Source organism: Lepisosteus platostomus, chromosome 17 (assembly GCF_059453375.1).
Source record: "Lepisosteus platostomus isolate fLepPlt1 chromosome 17, fLepPlt1.hap1, whole genome shotgun sequence".
In the NCBI taxonomy this organism is placed as follows: domain Eukaryota; kingdom Metazoa; phylum Chordata; class Actinopteri; order Semionotiformes; family Lepisosteidae; genus Lepisosteus; species Lepisosteus platostomus.
In genome coordinates, this window is record NC_142627.1 from 9,709,778 (window position 1) to 9,734,343 (window position 24,566).

At 39.5% G+C, this 24,566-nt stretch overlaps 1 protein-coding gene across 7 annotated transcripts in view; it reads right to left on the reverse strand.

The window, feature by feature from the left end:
- Window positions 1–24,223, reverse strand: part of mymx (myomixer) — a 52,194-nt gene extending 27,971 nt beyond the window's left edge. For 6 of the 7 annotated variants that reach the window (XM_088609626.1, XM_088609625.1, XM_088609623.1 and 3 more), the window contains exons 1-11: window positions 23,571–24,223; window positions 19,927–20,034; window positions 15,159–15,320; window positions 9,674–9,820; window positions 8,089–8,280; window positions 6,703–6,789; window positions 6,351–6,469; window positions 5,949–6,063; window positions 5,102–5,179; window positions 4,108–4,223; window positions 1,609–1,771 (exon numbers count right to left, since the gene is read on the reverse strand). In XM_088609626.1, the coding sequence (XP_088465752.1) occupies window positions 1,609–1,771; window positions 4,108–4,223; window positions 5,102–5,179; window positions 5,949–6,063; window positions 6,351–6,469; window positions 6,703–6,789; window positions 8,089–8,280; window positions 9,674–9,820; window positions 15,159–15,320; window positions 19,927–20,034; window positions 23,571–24,074 (1,791 nt within the window). In that variant the 5' untranslated portion in view covers window positions 24,075–24,223. The remainder of the gene's footprint in view (window positions 1–1,608; window positions 1,772–4,107; window positions 4,224–5,101; window positions 5,180–5,948; window positions 6,064–6,350; window positions 6,470–6,702; window positions 6,790–8,088; window positions 8,281–9,673; window positions 9,821–15,158; window positions 15,321–19,926; window positions 20,035–23,570) is intronic. The other variant, XM_088609621.1, reaches the window with a different exon arrangement.
- Between the last annotated feature and the right edge of the window lie 343 nt (window positions 24,224–24,566).

Sequence of the window (24,566 nt, forward strand, 5' to 3'; positions counted from 1 at the left end):
ACATTTTTGCTGTGCCATTTGCCAATGGTCGTGTGAATTTATTTTCTCATTCTTCACAACTGTAGCAACATCATCACGGGCTCCTAGGCAATAGCAACAGATCCTGTGCAGCACCCGATACAACTTACGAACATGCAAGGTCATTAAAATGCTCTTAAGTCATACAAAATCTACTTTATACTGCTACCAGTGATTTATTTCATGATGCCAAAACATGTTTATTAAACAAACACAACTGGTTAGCGCCACTAACTTATGGTCAGCAGATTTTCTAAAAATATGCATCTGCATACTTAAACACACGCTTATTTAACTCCACCATAAACAAAACCTGAATCGCATATTAACCTCAGAGCTAGGAGATGCCTCCCAGACATAACATTTGATTAATGTTGCTGGAGGCAAAAAATAGCCTAGATTTCCTGTTCCTGAGAGCAACCGTTCCCTCCAATTACTATTTTGCTTTTTAAGCACGGATTTGTGGGGGTGATGTCAGCCAGGAACTATCACTAACAACATGCCCATCTGGTCCACAGCTTCTGACATCTGGATGTCATTAGAGACAAAAACAACACTGCAACATGTTTACTTCATGCTACCAACTGCTGCAACCTTACGATTGCACCACACACAGGCAATAAGTGAAGTGCCAAAAAAAGGAGAGTAAAGGCAAATGCTCCTTAGAGCAAAAGGCATTTTAAGCAACTGGATCCAGCATCTCCAACTGGTAGTATACAGTGCTCTTTCCACAAATCCCTAAAGCAAAACAAAGTATTGCTAAAACAAAATTAAAAAAAAGTATTCTTTGGTTGACTAATGGCCATACCTGGCTCCACAATTTGGTTGAGCTCAAGGGCTAAACCCATGTCACAGTTTACAATCGGTCCAAGAGAGATGATAGGACAGACAGTCGGAATGGCTTCATGTTATTACAGTAAACATGCTGTGATGGAGCTGGCATTTGGCGTCATATTTGGCAAAAACTGTAAGCCTGGCGAAGCTGGGAAAGAAACCAGTGGTTTTTGCATTTACAATACTATATTCAAATAAGAAAATAATCTAAATGAAAAGGAGCACTAAGCAGTTGCCAATCCGCTGGACTTTAATGTGCTGAATGCATCATAACCCTCTCATGTAGCCCTGTCAGTACTGATGGATCATATTAATATGAATTAATATATCATATTAAGTTAATGTGTATTTACTCATTACATAGAGAGTTCCTTCTCATCATGATGCTTATTTACCTAATAGGGGTTTGAAAACTATTACATTTTCTACTTAAAATAAAAGGGTATTTGTATTGGCACACCATTTGCAAACACTGTACAATCATGGCATGACATTTTCATGGAAAGTTATAGAATATTTTTTTGCCAGTTTAAATATCACCTTTAAAAGCTCTTCCTGTGAGCTACATATTCACTACTCATAGCCAACTTTTTAAGCTATAGACAGAAAGAATCTTTTTTTTCCTCCAGTGTCATTTTGGTTAACCAAAACTCTAAAAAGGTCCAATGTCTGGACATTATGAAGCAGTGCATTTCTACCACAGTTAAATTAAAAAAAAAACGCACCGATGTAGCCATTAAATACCAAGCTACTGACCACACATCCTTTGAGTCGGTTCTGCTCTTCTTTAACCTCTTTTCCCATGATCCTGTGCACCTCTGTTCCCACGCTGCATTGTGGCCCCCTGGCAGGGGTCAGGGGGTCGCCATCTTCCCTGGTGAAAACTAAGCAGGAGGACTGCAACCCTGCTTTCTCATTCCTGTGGCAAGAAAATGATCAGAACATGGACATGATCCTAGATTTACATTTCACAACACCCCAAATATACTACACAGAAGTGTTTGTATCCTTTAATCAAAATATCATTCAGCTTCTGTAAGAAGTAGAAAAATAGGACTGCTCACTGAACATGTATCATAGTCCTATTTACAACACAGATGTCAGTGGATGTTATTATTTACAATAATAAACTTAATAAAAAAGTGTAAAAACACCTGCATTTCAAAATGTGTTAAGTATAGCAATTAAACAGCACGTGCATTTAATAATAAATAATAAATTACAAAACTGAAACATACTCCTGATTATTCCCTTTCAGATGGAAGATATGTCCATTTAAGGAGTGTACACTTTTTAAAATTGTACAGTATCTCAATAACTCAATTCCCCATAAATGAAAAGTGGAACACACAGATCACCAAATATACAGTAACACAAACAAGATAGGTTTTCTTGAAAAACCGTTGTCACTAATTGAAAATGATGACTAAATTAGGAGAAAATTCTGAGGCTGATTTCAGAGTGTTTCTAAAATGTACAAAAAACAAAATAACTGATAATTTTGTAAAATTCAAATTCGGTAAGAAGCAGAGTGAAGCCATGATAATTGAAACAATCTGGTCTGATAACAAGATCAAGATGACTTAATTCATGTTTGATCCTCTTAGTTAATCGCCTCCTGCGCACAGCTTCTTTTACAGAGTATAAAAAAGCAAAAACAGATAACAATGGATAGAAATGGACAACAGAGGTGAAAATGAGTGGAACTTATGTGGTAGTGCATTTAAAATTGGGAACAAGAGGCACGTCTTTACCCAGAGCTTTATGGGAGTATACAGTAAAACAAGCTACCCAGCCATGCGGTAGAAGCTGATACCCTGGCTTCTTTCAAGACATCCCTGAATGAGATCCTGGGCTCAATCAGCTAATCACTACCAAATGAGCTAGTTGGGCCAAATATGAGAGCCTACTGTAAGTTAGCCATAGCTGCTATGTTTATAAACGTATGCTACTGCATTCTGGAAAGTTGAACACACAGTTACAGTATATGGATGGAAAGCATAATTTTGAAAACTTAATTCTGTGCATGCTTAAATGAGTTCATTATCTGCCAGTTTAGAAAGATACTGTATACCACATTTCGCTCCAGAATTAGGATTTTACAATCCATTTTTTTAAAGAAAAATTCTTAAAGAATGATTACTCTGACAGCATTGAAATGGCTCTACAACAAAGGAAGAGACAAATTATTGCAAAGACTGTATGTTCCCCATCACCAAGAAGCAGAATTCTTTCACAAGGGAAGTCTGGGAAAGGTTTCAGGAAATCCCATAACCAAGATTAATTAGATAAATCCAATAACATTTCATTTCTGAAATTCACAGAGTAACTAATCACACATGGCTAACGTCCTAATCCTGGTTTGGTTGCTAGGAAACTGTTTATTTGTTTAGTGTGTAAAAGCTCTATTGCACAAGAATAACATCCATTTTTATTATACAGTCAACATTTCAGAATTAACTGGCGTTGTTTTTGTGTTTGGAATATTAACTGTTTACCAAGCAAAGTAAAATAGTCCACGTGTCACACTCAATTTCCCATGCATCTACCTTCTGTGCAACACAAATCGGTGTGGAAAGCAGTTCTAATTAAGCATAAGAAACAAAATAACACAGATTACTCATCTGTTACAATGATTTACCCTAAGTTAAGTTTGAGACGTGCGGTCTGTTTTTCTTTCCAGGTGACCTTTAAAATATTTAACCAAGCAAATTGTTTACTTAATCAAGCGCCTAAACATCTTTTTCAGCTTATTCAATACAAAGTATAGTATATAGAAAATGTGCAAGACTGCAGCAGTCATTGGCTTGAAACCTGGAAAAAAAAAGTCAGATCCAACAAATTAATAAAAATTGATCAGTCCAAGGGCTACAGTGAAGCAAGCCAGAAAATTCTGCAACCCTCAAGGTCTGGACTTTCAGATCTCCAGACTGCAGCAGGTGTCTGATAAATATGAAAACGCAGAGCCATATAATACAAAAACTATCCCATACAGCCTTGGGGCAGGCTCACTCTCTAGTCTAGGAATCAGAATGTACCAATGTTATTGTCCCTTTGATAAAGGTATTCGAAAGCGTCATATGGGTATTTTCTGCCTGTGTGGACTGTTACACTAAAAACATACAGAAAATAAAATGAGGGTTGTTCCACTTTTCTGGACACTACAATGCCCATTAGGACAGAAATTCCTCAAGGCCTGGCATGAACACCACAGGGCCCTCATGTAACTTGGCAACCACGTATGAGCTCCTGTACCTCACAGCCTTCTGGAGCAAGGCCCAGCCATCCTTCACCTCACCCTGCTTCTGGGTCACTCTGGTTGCCAAGGCCGGGTGGAGATTTGACAGCTGAGAAGCAGTGACATCCAGCATCTGAGGGAGTGGGGAGGTGGGGTAGGAGGGGAGGAAGGAAATTACTCAGTGCGTTTGGACTAGTTTTACGTGCTGGGAACAAGATATGCTTTATTCTCTTAAACATTGGAGTCAAACATCGATATTCTGAAGATGGAAAATAATCATTTCGCATATTCACAGAGGTGTCTTGTGCTGTAGGAAAACCCACAGAGCACGGATCGGGTTCTGTTTCTCTTATTAGGATTTACCATGCTCCAGTGAGTACGCAAACAGATTGTTTCTGCATCTCCCCATGATCCTACTGTCAGTCACTTGTTAAATAGTTGTGCATATGCACAGGACTGTGTCTCTGGCTCATGTATTTAGTAGCTGTGTGCGACCGGCTTGGGAATGTTATGTATTTAATTTTCCCAAATGACAGAATAGGAAGTTCCTGAGTTCCCTTTTTCACCATTAACTACAAAATCTATTGTGGGCCTCTACAGTAAATACCCTGTTAGAAATATGGTTTTATAACGTGTTCTCTCAAAACACTCAAATTGAATTTTGCAGTGATTTTAACAAACACCTCGAAATGACTGTGTTTGTTTCGTTTTCTCATCATGGGTGTCTTTCTTTTCATGCCATTTGTTTTGTCACACACAGGGTCCGTTTGTGTTTGCGACACTGTTATGCTCGTGTTTTCGGGTGACTGCGTCACGGCACTGAGGTGTCTTGGCAGTGTTTGCCATTCTCTGGCAGTTCCCAGACATGCACAAAAAAGAGCAGACGTCCGTGAAACCTGTCCGTCTCAGTCCCTGGTGTTCTGCTGTGTGACACCATTGTGAAAGGTTGTTTTAAGAAAGTCAGTGCGGAGGGTACAGTGTTCATTTTTTAGCCATTTCACTGGTACTCACCATAATGTGACTGGCTATGTCCCTTATCTCTCTGTCTGTACTGTTTTCTTGGTCACTTGAAGATGATATGCTTTTCCTCTGTGGAAAGAAAAGAAAGGATAGAAAGAAACTGACGTTAATTTAAAAGGCCCTTGTGGGGAAAAAAAGTGTCTTGTACTATTACAAACGGACAAAACATAATTACTCCAATGCCACAGTGTTTTCATATCCTGTATTATTATCTTTGGGTGTTTGAAAGCCTAAAACAATTTTAAAGCAGTGTAAATTCTACACACAGTACAATAAATGGAAACATCTGTTTACATTAAAAGTTTTGTATCTGTTTACAGATAAAAAATAACAACTCTTTAATTATTTGCATTATCTTTAATTAATTTGCATACACATATTCATTAAAATCAATTAAACATTGATTAGAATTGGAATCCAAGGAGAGGCTGTGTAATAAAAGGAAGATTGAGAACAATAATAGTTTTATTTTTAAGTCCATTAAGTCCAGACTTCAGTTACTCAGTGTTAACTTTCTCTAGATTGTGTAGGAGAGTCTCAGTCAAGGCTTATTTGCCCCAAACGGAAGGTTCCATGATTTAATTTCAAACAGAATTAATTAAGTTATTAAACTGTGGTTTCGTTGTGTGTTTGAAAAGCAACCATTTGTTCACAGAATGTTGCATCGTCTTACACAACCAAGCCTTGTTTATTTGACAGCATTCCAGTACATAAAAACATACTGTACTTTTACCCTGTCGCATCGGACTGTGATTTACCTCCAGGGTTTGTAGAGATCAGTGCCTGACAGAATAAAGGATACCGCTAATCTGAAATAGAGCTCCGACATTGCGCTCACCTTATTGTTAATGGCTCTGATGACGTTGTCTGCCTGTTGGTAAAATGAAGAGAGTTCCAAAGCCAGCTGCAGCTTTTCATGAAAGTCTTTCAGAAGTGTCTGGACTTTGAGCCACCTGCAGCAGAGGTAGCTGAGATTAGATGGAAATTCACAGGCGATCCAGGGAAGTGGGAGAGGTACTCTGTGTCTGGCTTTGAGCGTTAATAATTCTTTCATTATGCATCTACATTTTTTGACGGCTTAGGTAAACTGACTTCAGTGTATGGAATCCATCGCAGTTTAAGACATTTACATTTTTTAGCACGTTGCTCTCTGAGATGTAATGTAACTCGTTCAGTGTTCACTATTACTTGTCACCAGCAAGCCCAGCAATGGATTGAATCTGTAACGTGCGGTACATACATTTTGTTGATATGTTTCCTCCTCGCCGAGATGTTCTTGCTTTCATTCTTTCCTAGTTTTTCTAATTTGAGAGCCAGGCTGTTGATCTCTTCATGAAGGGTCCTATACAGCTGCTCGTCCTATGTAAACATGACAAAGAGAAATGTAGCTCCTATTAAAAGCCAGCTCCTCTCGATCGTCAGGTGAAAACGTGACCATGAAGTAGGCCAAAAAAAAAAATCAACAACCACAAAAAACATTTTTTAAAAGAAAGCTTACTTATTCATATTCAGGTAGAGTTCTCCTAAAATGAAAGTAATAACCTCCACAGACGTGATAAGATCCCAATGTAAAGCTAATTAGAAAAGCCCACCTGTTTAAGATCCAGTATTTTTCTCGTCAGCTGCAGTTTGTCAATATTCTGCCCAAGTACCTTTGCTAGGGATTGGTCCTCTTCCTGCTGGTGCAAAACAAAATGAACTGTTATAGTGGCTGGTTGTTTTTAAAAGGAACATTATTTTATTTGATATCTAAAACAGATCCTTCAGCTTTTCTGCTTGGGGTTCACTAAAATGAAACCTACCCAAAGTCTGTAATAAATATACCTAATGCTACTATTAATTAGAAATGTTCAAAAGCGCAGTTTCGGGCTTGCAGATAAACCTGTCAGAGCGGATTGGTCCTACAATAGTGTCATCTGTTAAGCACGCACGTCTTATTTTCATGTAGATATGTTCACCTGGGATTTTCTCCTACTGACTGTAGAACATCACTTGATTTTGATTTTGTTTTATTTTTAAAACAAATTATAGTGTAGTGTTTTATCTCAAGTATCAATTAATTAAAAACAATAACCTTATAAATTTATATCATCTTGATTTAAAAAAGAATGGTATTGTAATAATAGATTTTGGTTTATTCTTTTAAAGATCTCCTTTAAACGGATTTAGCATCTCATCTTGAAATAGGCACAGGGTATTGCATTATTGTAATCTGCATGTTAGTCCTTTTGTTTCAGTTTTACATCAAATTTAAAATTTTCATGCGCGGCAAATTATTAAAAATGATAATGACAATAATAAGGTATCATTTTTTTCATTTTAAAACTGGTAAAATATTATTTTCCATTTTAAATGCATGATACTTGAAGTAATCAAAAATGTTTTCGACATTTCTTTATTTGCTGCTTGACCAAATCTTGTCAAAGCTGTCCTATATAAAACTGAAATAACCCACTGCAAAATGCAGAATGACGAAATTACATAATAGCATTCATGAATCCCATTGAGGAAGACTGTCCAGGAGTCTAACTGAGTATTACAGGCAAACATCTGTTCTGAGTGGAGGAATCAGAACTGGTACACAGAGCTTTACGCTAACAGAGAAACTTTCACATAAACAGTGAGTAATGTTCCGCAGATGTATTAGCAACTCCACTCTGTACGTGTAAGCTGGGAAAATGTTATGCAGCATCCCATGAAATCTGTCCTGAAAACCTGTCTCATTTCATCAAAGAAACATGTCAATGGCTCAGAGAAAGTATTGAGCAGTACCATGAGGTCTACGAGGAATTCTAGGTTGATGTTCAGCACATTTTGCTTTTTTGACAGCTTGCATGTAAAAGAACCTGAAAACATTCTGTCATTGTTTACTGCACCTTACTAAGCTCTGTTGTATTGAGAGAGTTTTTTTTTATCAACACCATTACAATAAGAACTCCTGGAGCTGAAAGCAAAATTGTGAGCAGGAATTAAGATACCTTTGCCTTAATCCAAACTTCAAGCTTATCAACTTTTCTGTTAAACTCTTGCAAATTTCTCGCTCCACTGAGGGCTTTTGACTGATTTCCAGCTGTTTGCCTGAGCAGGTGCCACTGATCCTTGAGTTGGCTGAGCTGTTTCTTCACCTGGTCTGCCGTGGGATTCTGTCTGCAGATGAGCTGCTCCCCCATCTGAAAGGCCATGGAAGAGAGTGTGTTAAAAACAGGGTAGCTTCTCGTGCTCCAACTTTCAGATCTCATTATTTTAAAGGGTGCTTTCTCCTATCAGGCAATGACAAGGGTCCACTGATTTCTATTGTGACTGACTCTGAAATGCCAGCAGCCATATCACCCAGCAGTTCACAGCTGGCAGCCAACTGGAGCGCAGCAGGTGTCAGCCTGGTCAGTACCTGGATGGGAGACCTCCTGGGAAAAACTAAGGTTGCTGCTGGAAGAGGTGTTAGTGGGGCCAGCAGGGGGCGCTCACCCTGCAGTCTATGTGGGTCCTAATGCCCCAGTATAGTGACGGGGACGCTGTACTGTACAAAGGCGGCATCCTTCGGATGAGATGTAAAACCAAGGTCCTGACTCTCTGTGGTCATTAAAAATCCCAGGGCGTTTCTCTAAAAGAGTAGGGGTGTAACCCCGGCGTCCTGGCCAAATTTCCCATTGGCCTTTACCAATCATTGGCCTTTAGGAATCAGTGAGTTTCTTACATGGACACAGACAATAGCATGCCACAGACTAGCACATTTCATTACATCGGGGGCAATAACCTCTCTCGTTCCTGTTTAGTTATGCAGTGATTGTCACGAGCGCAGCTGGCCCCAATTAGCTCCCATTACCCAATTACCACACCACACCCCTTCCCTCACTACTTAACCCCTCTGCTCACCCTGTTCATGCTCGCTATTAGGAATCTTTCCACCTCCTGAGCTCTCATTACTGACAACCTTTGCCATCTTGCGGTCTCGGACCTCGCCTCTCGGACCCCTTTCCAGCTTGTACCTTTCGACCCTCTCGGATTCGTTTGCCTAGCTCTCCTCTCTGGACTCGACTACGCCTGGACCTCTCGACTACTCTCCCACCTCGCCCTTCTCGGACCTGTTCCCCTCGGACTCCATCAGAGACCTGCACAGCGTTCGTTATACTCTTGGCTGGTTCCCCATACTTAGTTTCAGTAAAAATAAAGCTCAAAGTTAATGGTTTAGCATGACTAAATAAATACTGCAACACAATTCCATATCACATATGACGCATAACAATAACATGACGTTCATTTCATGTCTGCAGTCTTGCCAATGGTTGCTAATAAAATCCTTACCGCAATGTAATATGTTAAGTGCTAGATCATGCATATTGTGCATATCATATTTTTCAGTCTGTATCCCCTCTTCATTTTAAATTTATTTCACAGAGGCTGAGAACTTGAATTTTTTCACATGAAAAAGAAAACAGGCTTATGTAAACATTTGTAAGTCGGAAACTTTGTCAAGTGAAGATGTTTGTTTTCCCTTCCCTGAAAAGCACAGCAGCCACGGTGGGATCTCAAACCACTGTAAGACAGAGGCTCCTGCGAAGTCACCTGGTTTAGCTGTATCAGGGTGTTTTCAAAGTCTTTCAGGTCCCTCTGCAAGGTCTGTGCAACTTCCTCCCAGTCCTGTAGGGGGCACCTCTGCACACTGCAGCCATCCTTCAAATCTCGAAGCTTCCCCTTGATCCATGCCTCAGCCTAGAGCAAGATTGAACATGTGAAATGTGAGACTGGCAGGTGTCTCCCAAAGAAAAAGACTTGAAGAACTTTAGAACAGTTACAAACGAGAGGAGGCCATTCAGCTCATCTAGACCACTTGCTAGTTAGAAGCTAATCGACCCCCAAGGATGCAGCTGTTTCCTGAACCCAGCTGTTGCTTCATCAGCATGGCTGGGTAGCTCGTCCACCATCCCACCACCCTCTGGGTAACAGAGTGCCTACTGTTCTCAGTTTTCAAAGCACTTCCATGTTGTTTCCGTAGGTGTCCCCTGGTTCCTGTGTCACTGCTCATGCTGAAGAAATCCAGGGCATTGACTTGCCTGTGTTTGTGGGGATTTTGAAGACTTGGATCAATTCTGTTTTGAAAACTAAATAATGCTGTCATTGCAGGTATATAGATAATCTATTATCATTGTAAAAAGACTTAACATCACTTGGAACTATTATCTGTTACTTGTGTTATTCTGTAAATATATATATGTGGGTGTTAATTCTAGGAGAATTATCAAAGCCTGATGGTTAGATACTTATATAGTTATATATATATAATATGTTACTACTTAGGCTTTAAAATAATTTCCCTATGGACATTTAACTGATTCTACAGAAGACAGGCCGGTCTGTGTACAGTATGTCCTCGGGGACTGCTCTACGCTTATGTCTGCAAAATGAATGCCTTCGTCACACTACATTACATCAGGGTTAAGAACTCAGGGAAGCCAAGGAATGTGTTTCTGTGAAGTTTAAAATAGTTTTTTTTTTATCAGAGGTTGTATCACGTTCTGTTTTCCTTGCCTGTAGGAAAGTCTCTTCCAGTATTTCGGCCACTGGGGACCTGAATATGTTCTAGAGTGTACAAAACGTCAAGCAAACAATAACACAAGAGACGTGAGCCAAAAATAGAATCTCATTGTCGCATTGTATCCAGAACTAGGCTGGCCATCAATCATCTTTCCTGCCACTTCATTTACCCTCTTTAACCATTTCAAAATATATTGTCTGGAACTTGTTCTCCATTTTCCAAAGCCGTGTTCTATGTACTGCTCAAAGCCTTGAGGCTTTTTTGGCAAGTGCAGTGAAGGGCTGCTTTTCTCAGTATTCATATTAATGGCTAGCTGAGCAAAGGCATGGCTGAGGTTCAAAACCTGCTTAGAAAGAAGAGACGTTTATGGATACAAACGTGCTGCGTCTGACAGCATTGCTTTCTTGTCAGGGACAGCAAGCCGTAGGTTTCGAAGGCCATAAATGATCCAGATAAAAATTATGTCAAGCCCAACTCAATCTATTTCTATATTTATGATATGGGATTTCATACAATGTATATTTGTATGTACGGTATTGTAAATGATCATTCGGGGAAGATGATCATTTCCTTAAAAGATAAGTTGTATGAGTCCTATCCAATAACAGGTGTGGCAGCATGGTTTGAAGTCTTGTGTCATGGTAAAATGAAAGGTTCTGAGGGAGGAATCCCATCTGAACATGACAATAAAACAGATTTACTTTGGGTTCATGTAGAGCCAAACCTAACCGCAGCTCTGTGGCACTGCAGCCAAACGAATAAGGCTTTTAATTATGCTCTTGCTGTGCCTTTAAAAGATAGCTTCTGAGTTTGGAGTGTGAGATCCCACACCCTCCAAACAAACAAACACTACACACCACACACTGCTTACCATAACCCTAGGCAGCATCACATAGCTATTTGCAAGAAATTAAAATATGATCTCATTTATTTTCTTCTGAGCATAAAACAGCTATAAATTTTAAGAGCTCCCAAATGCATTGAAGCACTTTTTATTTAGAAAAAAAATCCCTTGTATAAACAAATCTCTCATATCTCCACACCCCAGGTCCAATTACAATTGTGTTTCTTTTACAATAATGACATCATAGAGGAAGTGCTTGATGCTAATGTTTCTTCCTTTTTCTCAAAACAATGGCCTGTTTACCAAAAATATGGGGCACTTTACATTTTTGACATCTCATGGTGGAGCAGCATGGCGATAGCTAAGTTTCAGAGCACTCTGGATGTGTTGTCATGTGGCCATCAGCAAACACGGTTCAGTCAAAACAGACACCAGTCCTGGTCCTGCTTTTAAGTTGTATGAAGGGAGAGGGTTCTGTAGATCACCTCTCATTGTGTTCTGTGAGACAAAAAAGATCTGACCCCTTAAAAAAAAAACTCCTAGCACAAAGGACTCCACTAATAGAATAACACTCATGTGCCAGGGGATTTTGAAAGAGCAGCTCAGGAAAGCTTTGTCTCACTAACAAAGGTAACATGTTTTAACTTGTTAACTTTGTTGGCTAACTTGGGTGCAATCATTATTTTAGCTGTTTCTCTTCTTTGCACGGTTATTCTAAAGTTCAATCCTTTATGAAAGGGTCTCGGAAAATAAATTGTTTACTTATAGAATACCTATGATAAAGATAGTACATGAGATGTTTGTATTGTTGTAATTGCTACAGACACTGCATAAGTTAATATTTTTTTTATCAGAACGATCAAATACTAGGCTTATTCTGCTTATTCTCATTAAGTCGAATGACTCCTTTGACTTTCATAGCAGCTTCTTTCTGTGGAAAATCAGAAACTTTACTAGAAGCACCATTTTGGTTTGTTCTGTGACCAGAACTATTAAAATTTGCGCTCCAATTATAATGTGTACCTCAAACAAGAGAAACAATTTCAGTATACTGTACAGCCATACTGTAGAGTACTCAAAACTCCAACACTGTGATTTGCAGTAGCTGTAACTTAGTACATAATGTATACGGGTCACCACAGCCCTAACACCAATTTCACAGACTGTGATTAACTCAAGCCATAAAGCAGGAGTCACCATTCTGTAAGTGATCAGAGCTGCAACACATTTAGAAACCTAAACCTGGGTGTCACATTTGGAAATAGCAGCACCCAAGAATTAGGTGCTCTTGAGGATGTTTATTGAGACTTATGAAAAGTGAGATCTGATTTAACCCTCTAAGCTGAGGGACAGCCCCCTGGCCATAGGAGGAGGAGGGGGCTGGGACCCCCAGGAAGAGTGAGGGGGAAGGGGCAAGGTGCAGCTGCACAGGTAAGAGATGGGGTGGAGGAGGAGGGATGCAGGAGACAAAACGAGAAAAGAGAGGGGTTTGTGTTTGATTTATCCACACAGCATCGCGCAGTGTTGGCAGGAAGGATTATAATCTAGAACAGCTGTGACAAAAGGGACTTGTTTGTCATCCTCCCTCCCAGAGTTCTGTTAAGAATGTCCATTCACAGTTTTAGATTTCAGAGGGTTTTTTTTTTCAACAGAGGAAATGTGAAATAGACTTAAAAGAGAAATCTGTCCTTTTCAAGAGAGAGGTCATTTTGCGGAAGGTGATGGTCATTGGCGTTCTTGTTTTGGAATATTTTTTAATAAAGCTTCAATAGCACGTTTCTTATTAGTTACCTCAGCAGACTGTGAAGCAAATTCTTCCGGTTTCCTACAGCAGTAATAGAAGACACACACGAAGTACATATATCAGTAGCTATGATATCCATCCATTTTCTGTCCTGTTAAATGTAGCACTACAAAAGGATCTCCAAAACCAAATCACTCAGCATGCTAACCAACACCACTTCAGCTTTTTAATATTTATGATGTGCTACGAAACCGGTCTCAGCACACATCATGTTCTTTCTGAGTATATGAAATAAAGGGGCCACTTTTCCCCCCTTTATTATTATTATCATAAATTTTCTCCCACTCTGGTTGTCCATTTAAAAAAAATGTCTCAGCCAACAGCTGGAAGCATTGTCCCTGGGCCGAACTCACTGAAAAATGTCCTTGTATTTTCTAGTCGGTGCTGAGATGAGATAACGTAAGCCCTTTGCAGTACAGGCTGGTCTCTATGGGCCACAGGCGAGAAGACGTGGAGCCAAACAATGATCTCACCCTTGAATAATTGCTCCTCTTGTGACTGTTACTCTCCCTCCCACTCCCCTTGCTGCTCGCATGCTCAGCGCAAAAAAACGAACCCTTTCTCCAGGGTCAGGGGACAGAGACGGGCTGTTTCCATGCGGATTTCAAGCTTTCAGTCACTTTTCCAAAAGCATTCATGTTGGGTTTAGCACCAGCTCTGCTCTCTCTTGCAAGACCAGGTACTCCAGGACAGAACTGCAGAGTAATTGGTTTACCATTGTGTTTCCACTTAAAAACAAAGGACTATGAAGCCTATAATGGTTTATTCCTTTTATAGTCTTTCCAAATCTTTCTGTGGATTTCTTTGTCGATGGCCAGATGGCAAAACTGGTGATTTTCAGAAACTGATAAAAATACATAATTTTCCAGAGCAATTCCTGGTTCTTTAGAGGAAATCTTAAGTGTTTTTTATAACTTTTTTTGTGTTTTTTGTACGGAGGGTTAAGGTAGCACAAAGGAGTTTGGTACTGTGCTTTAATACAGTAGAGCACATTTGAACAGACTTTCTAATTTCATAATTTCAGTGGGGACTAATGATGTCTTTTGAGTTCTTTTGCATGGGAAGATGTAATTGCTGGAATTGTAGTCACTGATTTACAGGGAAATTATAGCTGAAACAAAGACATTTTAAACTTATTATTCATTCAAAATGCCAAAAACAAGACTTAAATAACATATATTATGTAGGACTTAGTAATCATGCAAGTGCATTTACTATTCATGCTATCAGCCATTTTAATGAAATAGTTCAGGTGGGTAGCTGCATTGGCATCCGTAGGCTGCAAAGGAACAAGTAATAGGTAATAGGTGAGCTCACACCTGAAGAAGGCTCCACGGCCGAAACGTTGTGTTTTCTTTCTTCTTTTTTTCAGCATGGAATAAACCTATTACTTGTTCCTTTGCATTTTAATGAAATGTTTCTTTGATATGAAGACTGGTTTTCAACATAATCAGTTGTACTGCATCTCATACAGATAGAAAGGGTAGTTTACAGCAACAGTTAATGTCTCTATACATATACTGTAATTTTAATTTTAACATACCACTTTAACACTAACACTACTGAAATCTTTAAGATAAAGGACTGGGCCGGTTTAGCACATGACACAAATCATCTGAAGAGCTGTATAACTATAATGTATCCAAGTGTGATACGATATTAATGCTATGCTATTATGCATAGTAATAAAATGTTATATTTCTTGAGTACATTGTAAGCAAAGTAAAATTAGATTTAAAACCAAAAGTAATACCCCATAGAAGAAGAAAGTAGGCACAACATTATATTTCATTGGTGATTTTCTGTTCAAGCGCAGTAAGAACAGTGATGGTAGACCTCATTGGTTCACAGACAAAGGCCACAGTACCTGCAATATCTCCCTGTTGAACTGTGCATTGAGCTGTGTGAGACTGCATTCACTCTGCTGTGTGTGGACTCTCTCAGAGCTGGGTGTTTCCACATGCCCATAAGACTGGATCTCCATTTTCAGTGACTCTTTTCTGGGCAACACGGCCCTTGGTTCAGCATTCTGTAAGAAAAGTGAGTCAGGAATAATGAACAAGTTGTGTACTTTTCATCTTCTAGATAGTAATTATTGTTATGAAACAAACTCCAATGCCTTCTTCCCAAGCCTTTGGATTTTAAGAGCCCCATTGGGATTATGAAGTTGGATGCTGGAGAGTTATGGAGACTTTGGAAAATCCATTTTGTCCAGTTCCCTTCAGCAATTCAGCCCAAATCACGCATCAGCTTTTTATAATGCACATTTTGGCTCCTAAACCCTGACTCTAGTGAACTACAGAACATTCATTTTACTGTGTTTTTATTATGTCAGGGCCTGAAATGAATGAAATGTTCTGGAGAAGTGTTCTTATCAACTGTTGACTCTTTTTGGTAACAAGACTGGAGTGTGTGTACAGCTCTGTCTCTCCCTGGACTGGCCCGTGTGGAAGCTGGCTTGCATCCCCTGCAAGAAGACTTCATTTTGAAACTTCTGCTAACTTTATTTATGTACAATATATGCTGTGTTAATCAAATGAACTGGATTATTTAAGGTTCCTTTAACAGAGCTGCCGTTAGCACTTGTTTCCCAGTGGAAAACAAACCAAGGAGCGTAGAGGATAACTGAGCTCCTGTGAACATATGGAAGCTTCTCTATGGAGAACACGTGACAGACATTTGGTACTTATTAAATTAAAACGAAGGCGCAAACCTCCGAGTATCGAAACGTATAAATTTTCAGGGCTGGCTTTGTGGGCAAACTTAATGACATGAGCCGCCTGTGAAGGAAGGCTGTAGGCAGAAACAACGTCAAAGGCAGAAATGTAAAAACAGCCCCTCGGGAAGCCAGGCTTCAGCACCGAAACCACGGCGACCCGAGCCGCAGACCCACGCGGTCGGCTCATTTTGATGAAGTCATCACTGACTAAGGTCCAGCCCACACCGCCTTGTAAATTAGCAGGATTAGTAACCAATTCGAAGATGAAACCGCGAAAGTGGTTTCTGGCCTAACGGAGCCCTTGGCGAAGGGATAAACATGATGCCCTCCCAAGTTGGCACCCTTTGCCATTACGCACAGTGTGGAGGAGGACAGTGCCAAATTGCACAAGCATGCACACTCGAAGGAGAATTAAGCAGTGTTTTATTCATCGTATTTCTACGTAGCTTTCTCCGTGGTACTGGAATAATTCTCCGTAGTGACTTAAAAAGCCAGCTTTATATCTTATGTGGAGATTTTCACTTCAATGGTAATTACATTGGTAATTACATGTAGCACTCAATCTGAAAGAGGCTCCTCTTAAAAAATAATGTTGCTGATAGTATTTGTTACAAATACGTTTTTGTGGGCTCTGTGTGATTATGATTTTATTCTGCCCTCCACCAGACTAGGCCACCTCCCCCACTGTGAAGAGAGCTTTAATCTCATGTAACTTTGCGGTTTCGTGGAATTAATTACTCACTTGCTGAAAAATCCAATTGCTGTAGTGAATCCCTGTAGCGGAGAGGTGCAGAAGATGTGCTAAATGAGAATTAACCACTCTTGGTCTAGGAGCATATGTGGCACATATGACGACTTCCAACCTTTTAGAAGTGTGTTGTACGGGTTCACTTGTTACCGTTAAACAAAAATACATTTTTCTTAATTTTTATACTTCACTCTGAATGACTGTGCATTTAATCTGTCATTGTTATGCACAAAATCAACTTGCATTATATGTACAATATAAGGACAAGAGTTTGCACAATACGAACCAGATGTGCTCGTGTCCTAAAATTAAACAAAGCACGTGGGTCTGTGCATTAAAAGTTACAGAAAAGTGAGTCTGATGTGGTCTTCAGTAATGACATTTCTTTCACAGAAAACAAGCTGCAAATGAAATCGGTAGCTCACCAGTGAATCAGGAAAGTGGCCAGCTCAGCCATCACCAGCTTATAGGGAGGGAATGTTAAACTGTCCATTAAACTGTTAATTATACCTTTCATGCAATCAATGGCCCTTACAAACATATGTTAGGCAGCCCTAAGGTCCTATTTAACAAATCTTACTTTCAGCACTATAGGAGATTTTTTTAGGGACAAATTAATAGGGATGATAGAATTTCCTTTCCAGAGTTAGTTTCCCCCTTTTTTTTAGTCAGGAAGCATCTGTTCTCTAAAGCGTGATGGGTGAATAGTTCTCTTCAATAAGTTTTTTTTTCAACTGTACAGCATTGAAATTCAGCACAACGGTCCTCAAATATGCTGGTCTTAGCCGGGTACTGTCTGCTTCCCTGACAGCGGAGGCAGTCGGTCCTTGCACAGTTTTAAACTTTCAGATGCAAGAAAAAACAGGCTCAGGAATATTTCCCCTGATAAAAGGGAAAAGAAATAATTTTCCTAATGTTTGTTAAAACAGATATTTTCCATCTTCTGTGTTTTGTCAGTACACTCCATGTCATCCGTTGATATAATTCCTGACCTCATGTTTTTCCACTTTAGGGCAAAACACCCTCATGGTCAACTTCGGCACATAGCACAGACTGAAAGACACCCTTTCTCTCACTGATGATTCAAGATCCAGTCTCGGGGAATACTGAGCTAGACTTTTAATCAAATGCAAATGCCTTCTGAAGAGTGGCTTCAGCCACGCCACCAAGTATGCATTTAAAAAACCTTCTGTAAAGTATGTCACAGGTGGTCATACCACAGAGCAATTTGATCAAAGGGCAGTTTCGTTTTTAAGTTCTGACCCGCATTACCCCCCAGACCACGGTATAAACTACATCACTGTTCTCCCTCTGTCGAATTGTGTATTCAGGTCCTAAAATAATTGGTTGTTGGGGCTTGGCGGCCATGCAAATGACATCACTTCCTAAATTCCAAGAGACCGTTATCATATGTACAGCTGGTTATAGCTAAACCGGCAGACACTCAGTTTTCAATGTGATTCATGGCGAAATTATACAGTGACTGTTTTCAAAAAGGTGCTTCATCCCCTATTCATGATTTCTTAGGCAATTACAGTATTTAATTAAAAAACGAAGGTTATATGAAGGGCTTTTGAAATGATGAAGATGAAAGGCCCATTTAGGCTCATAAACAGGACCCTAGAACATTTCTAGAATGTTCTACAGATTCCATATCATTATAAATGAATGAGATATTGCTGCAATTATTTGTATTTGCTTTTTGTCACATTAAGGCCTTACTTTTCTAACTTTATATATAAGGCAAATTCCCTAGTGAAACAATTATCTGTTTTATTGCAGTTATTTATGAAGTAGCCCCTTTGGAAAAGCCAATGACTGTATTGTTAGAAAAACACTGTTATGTATGTTTTACAACGACACATGGAAACTGGCTGAGATGTAAATCAGGTAAAAATATAAAACTGTTATGGGAAAGGACATTTTTGTGGACTAAGTCAATACGGTAAAAGAAAAGTTACTAAAAAACTGGAAACATTATCTCTTCTGCTGGTTACTTCAGGGGACAAGTCAGCTCTCTGGATCACTTTCCGGTAGTGCATGGTCTTCTACCAGGCCCGAAAAATGGATAAAACTTTTGTATTATTTTGATTTAGCTCCTGATTCAGTGAATGGGATCTTGAGGGAACCTCATTGTTACAATACGCTTCATTAAGATAAAATAAAACGCAGATGGTCACATCAGCTGTGAACTCCACAAGCGTGCTCGCTCAACAATGGGGACGCTTTTTTTCACTGTCAGACAAGTGGTTGAGAATTGGAAAATGGCATGCTGCAAGAGCAGGGATTCAGACACCAGTCTTTTCAATAGTGAAATACAAACGAAAGAGTTGCTGGCTGTCAGTTTCACAGTAGGATGCAAAACAAAATGTCAGTGTCTGACAGTGTGTATGTTTGGAATAAATACAGCAAAAAAAAAGCTTTATAGGACAGTATAAAAAGTAAAAAAAGTAATGAGACTCCATGAATCCAAGATCTCCTTTCATAGGAAGGACTAGCCCCACCACCTGTTGCTATAAAGGCAGAGCGAAATGGTAACACAGGAGACAGTAACAAACCAGTTTCAAGGAGCCATTTTCTGTTATTTTAATCCTCTGGTTGCAGTTATTTAACAGTTGTTCATTCATGTATTGTATTCTCCTCATTATTGATTAGACTGACATTATTATTTAAAACACCCCAAAAGTCTGTTCCTATGTTTCATCTAGGTGGCGCATTATGAAACGGCAATAATATTATTTTAATATTTCATCACATTTGGCACATACTTTTGCCCGTGGTGAAAAAAGCCATTCATTTGAAATATTCAGATCAATTACGGTACGGTACACTGAAATAAGCAGAAGGTAGACTGAAGCACATGAAAAAAACAGCAATTACATACACAGCTAATAGGTGCATGTCAATTAATCAATAAGCAAAACACCTCTGTTGGCTTTATGTGAATTGTATATAAAAGTGCAAACTGTATTTATATTTATTTATTAATTATTCTATTCATATTTTAAAAACACTACTGCTGATTACATTATTTATTCTTAAGCCTATTTGCATACAGTATGCTATACACCAGGGGAAAATAAGTTTTGTTTCTGAAGTCTAATTTTAAAGATCATTTCAGCAGCTTTCAGGATCATAACAATTGCAATTCCTGTCTGTAATAAATACCTGACAGATGCTGGGGGTTTTCTCCTTCAAACTCTGCAATCCACTTGAGCCTCCATTGCTCCTTTCTTTGCTCCCTGTGTCCAAATCTGCTTCTTTTCTAAGGAAAACCTGAAACAGTAAAAATATGACAAGCCTCAACCTCTACGGCGAACAGTAACTATTTCTAAACTGAAATGGTTGCTGCTCTGAAGGAGCCTTTCAAAAAAAGGATCCTGTTTTATTTTGCTCATGGTTTCTAAGTAACACCACAATTCAAATGTTCCAAACGGTATTTAATGTCCGTAGATTCATGCTTTATTAAGTAAAGAAAAAGAAAGGTCACAGAAAGTAAGGGCTGGCTTGTGAGTGAAGGCTTTCTAAATGCGAGAAATTGACTGATCTCATGGCAAATATGGAGCCATAGTTGCAATAAAAGTTCCATGGTGTTTACAATCTACTTATTACTTATTTTTTATTAAGCCTTTAGAAAAGTGAGTGCAACATGAATTTTAAACGTATAAACTGTGTGACGGGAAAATAAATAAAAGGACTTCCTTGTTACTTAATAAGGAACCTTTATTCGAACAGTCTGGCCTCTGTCAAAGGGAAACTAAAAAATGGTAAAAGGCTCTTTAGAGACTACAGAGTAATTACTATTAATTCTCAATTGTGGTAGGGGAAGCATTTAATAATAAGCTGATTACATGTAATATAAATTAAATTGTGGCATCTAAAAATATATACAATGAGGTTATTTTAATTTTATACATCTTTTATTTATAAAAGCTTGCTGCATTGTGTCATGTGTTCTGACTGGAAATAACCAGCCCATCCTAAATGTGCCCTTGTCTTCCACAAAGGAAGACTGGACATGACTTCATCTCCATGTGAAGAATGAAATGCTGTCTGATAATCATCCTTATTCATTCAATTCAGTACAGAGATTCTTACTTGTGTGATTACGTATTGTTACTCTGGAAAACAATTGGAAATCTCTTCTGCAGCGGCAGGCAATGAAGTGTACTGCCTCTTGCAGAGCTCAGCAATGGGCTCTGCAGATTTATCTAATTCACCAGACTTCAGATATTAAGAGGAATCATTCTATATGTGAGCGAGTGTCCCCAAGTCTTTCAATAATTCCAGAATCTCATTGGAGGATGTTTATCTGCTGAAAGTGCAGTTTTTATGTCTTTGGTTGGTCTTCTCTCACAGAAAATATTCTATATTCTCTTTACACTTCCCTTGAATGAGGATGTTTGCTTTTGGATGGAAAGTTGTATTTTCTTTTCAGAATTTTGACAAAATAATAATTATAATTCCTGGGCAATTCTATACTGTTTCCTTACTGTAGAAACAATAAGCTAATCTCAAATCACATAATGTGATATAGATATACTGTACTGTATATACAAATTGAATTATAAATGCAACATACTCTAATAGCTTTTCCCAGTTCTTTAAAATTTTGGAACAGTAGCAATGAAATTCAATCTGGAGTTCTTACCCCCTTATTTTTTCAAAATGATTTCTTCTTATGTTTTGTTTGATTAAGACACATGGTGCTTGAAGATTACTTTTAAAGCCTTGGTGAAACATCTTCAATAAAGGCATTACATTCTTGAACTTTGTTTCACTGTGTTTTTACAGTATGTCTAAACCATATTATATGAGCTGTGAGTTTTTTTTTAACTGTAGTATTCCGTTGCAGTTGTATTCTGTCTCCGTTGTATGTACTATATCAGCCATATGTAGCCATATCACCCTGCAACTCACAACTGGCAACCCACTGAAGCTAAGCAGGTGTGAGCCTGGTCAGTACCTGGATGGGAGACCTCCTGGGAAAGACTAAGGTTGCTGCTGGAAGAGGTGTTAGTGGGGCCAGCAGGGGGCGCTCACCCTGTGGTCCATGTGGGTCCTAATGCCCCAGTATAGTGATGGGGACACTATACTGTAAACAGGCGCTGTCCTTCGGATGAGACGTAAAAACCGAGGTCCTGACTCTCTGTGGTCATTAAAAATCCCAGGGCGCTTCTCGAAAAGAGTAGGGGTGTACCCCGGTGTCCTGGCCAAATTTCCAATTGGCCCTTACTAATCATGGCCTCCTAATAATCCCCCTCTATGAATTGGCTACATTACTCTGCTCTCCTCCCCACTGATAGCTGATGTGTGGTGAGCGTTCTGGCGCACTATGGCTGCCGTCGCATCATCCAGGTGGATGCTGCACATTGGTGGTGGTGGAGGGGAGTCCCCATTACCTGTAAAGCGCTTTGAGTGGAGTGTCCAGAAAAGCGCTATATAAGTGTAAGCAATTATTATTATTATTATTATTACTATATTTCTCCAACACCTTTCAGGTTACTCTAAATGTTTTCCCGGGGAAGATAGTTCTACAGGCAGCCCAACTCGGCTGCTATTTGTTCCGCCTGCAGTATTAAGTATCCAAGTTAACAAGTTTGCGTGACAATTTCAGCTGTTTAGTGATGCTGTTTAGATCAAACATATTTTGATCTAAGGAATACTGGGAAAAATCTACATAAATTTTATATGGTAATTTTGAAAGGTATGAAACATCTCTGCATGAATGAATGCCCTGTAGGTCACCAATATTTTTGATGATATAAACACTGGACCTTTAACTTTCTCGGGCTAGTACAGCATGGCAGCTGGTGATGTCAGTGCACAGTCCTGAAGTTTTTCTTTCGACGTGAAATGGATTAAAAGCGACCTCGCTCAAGGGAAACTGTGCTCTTGGGGAATAGATTTTAGTGGAGAAAATACATCCAGCCGATACCTTAAACAAGCAACAAATTAGTGCCCCACATGTGGGCTGACAATTACACGTGTCTAACCATGAAAAATAGTACCACCTGGGATCTGGTCAGGAATTAACACTGAGTCAGATTGCCCTGCGGATGGTTTCTCTCCCCTGCTTCAGCAAGTAGCTGGCCTCCACCATGTTTAATCTATTAAGCAGTATAGTTTCTTACTTGTTCCAGTCATTGTTTCCATCAGGCTTAACTTCATGAGGCCAGTGCAGTGGGACACTTGTGTCTTGAGAGGTGAACATGGATTAATCTTCTTTTAACAAGATCTGACTTTGCAAGATACTACTGGTTGGCAATATATAGTATGTTCTCCAAACTAGAAATGTTAAAATGGCAGTGTGAGGATGTCTTAACGTGTGTTTTAAAAGAACACAACACAAATGTGAACAACAAGTGTACAAAAATATATCAAATTTACAGCTGTGCATACAAATGAAGTGCAAAAGGCTTCTATTACTGCATTTTTATACTGTTGCTTGTTTGCAATAAAAGTTCCATTCAAGAATGATAAAATTCATGATGGCTGTTATTACCCTGTCAAGCACAGAGAGAGTTCCCAGATCTCCAGAATCCTGACAGGGGTGTAAAGGCTCCATATCAAATTGCTATTTGTGTTGTGCTTTTCATATGCTAATTCCTTTAGTTTGATATTGATAGATATTTTTAAAGAAAGCCAAAAAAAGCTATACATACGTACACAGGTAATGTTTCAAATATTCCCTCATTCTTGGTCATACAGTTGCCTGTTGAGAATTCTTGAATTGATCATATATAAATATTAATTATTTTATGATTCCTGAACCGCAAACTGATGTCAGAAAATAGAATCGTTTTCTTTACCTTGAACTGGGAATTGGGCTTATTCTCACACGACACCCCAACAATCCTGGGCAAGGGCTTGAAGGCAATGTTGTTGTTGTTGTTGTTGATGTTCTCTGTTTTGGAGACTGGTGCTACCTTGGAACAGTGTGCTACTGTGGCCCCCCTGTCTCCGGGAGCTTCAGTGCTGCCAGAGATGGTGATCTTTTTGATGGATCTGGAGGCAGAGGTGGGAGAGACAGCGTTCCTGTTGAGGTGGTCTTCCTCAACCATCTCCTCTGGGCGCCTCTCCACTTGCATCACCCTGGCCGCCACGGGTGAGAATTGCGAGGCGCTGGGGTGCATCTGAGACTGTCCGAGGTAGAGGGACACCTGGTCGTTCAAATTGTGCTGCATTTTACAGTTATCCAGGGTCTGGCTTGGCAGGTAAGATTCCGCGAAATCTGGGCATTTCGGCACAGAGGGGACAGAGAGCTTGGTCCCAATTGTGAAAGGCTGGATTTTCCTGACGATGCTTTCCGACATGGTTTCTAAATCAGCTTTGTAAAAGTCTTCAGTGTCTCTCTCACAGCTCAATGAAAGACAAAAAAAAATAATGTTGATAAATGGGAGGGAGGGGGGGGGTGTGCAGAAAATCAGTTATCCACTTTCTTGTGCATGTTGAGAATGCAGAGGACGCAGGAAAGGATAGCCTCCCGTGACTCCTGAGATCGGATGCGGTCCCAGATGTGGCGCAACAGGGAGCCGATGTGAGAAGCAGTCGCAGAGAGGCTTCTCCTGAGGAACTGCGCTGCAGAGCCTGCTAATTTGCTACTAAGCAGCCTGATAAGCAGGGAGCGGAGCAAGAGGAAAAAGGCTGGCATGCTGCCTGACTGTGTCGTGTAAAAAAAAAAAAAAGAAAAAATAGGGGAAGAGGGGGGAGTGTGTAAAGAGGAGTGAAGTCACCGCTTTCTGTCAGAGCATGTGCAAAAAGCCTGAAGAAAAGGAGGCTGTAAACTCTGGCTGTCAAAACTTCCT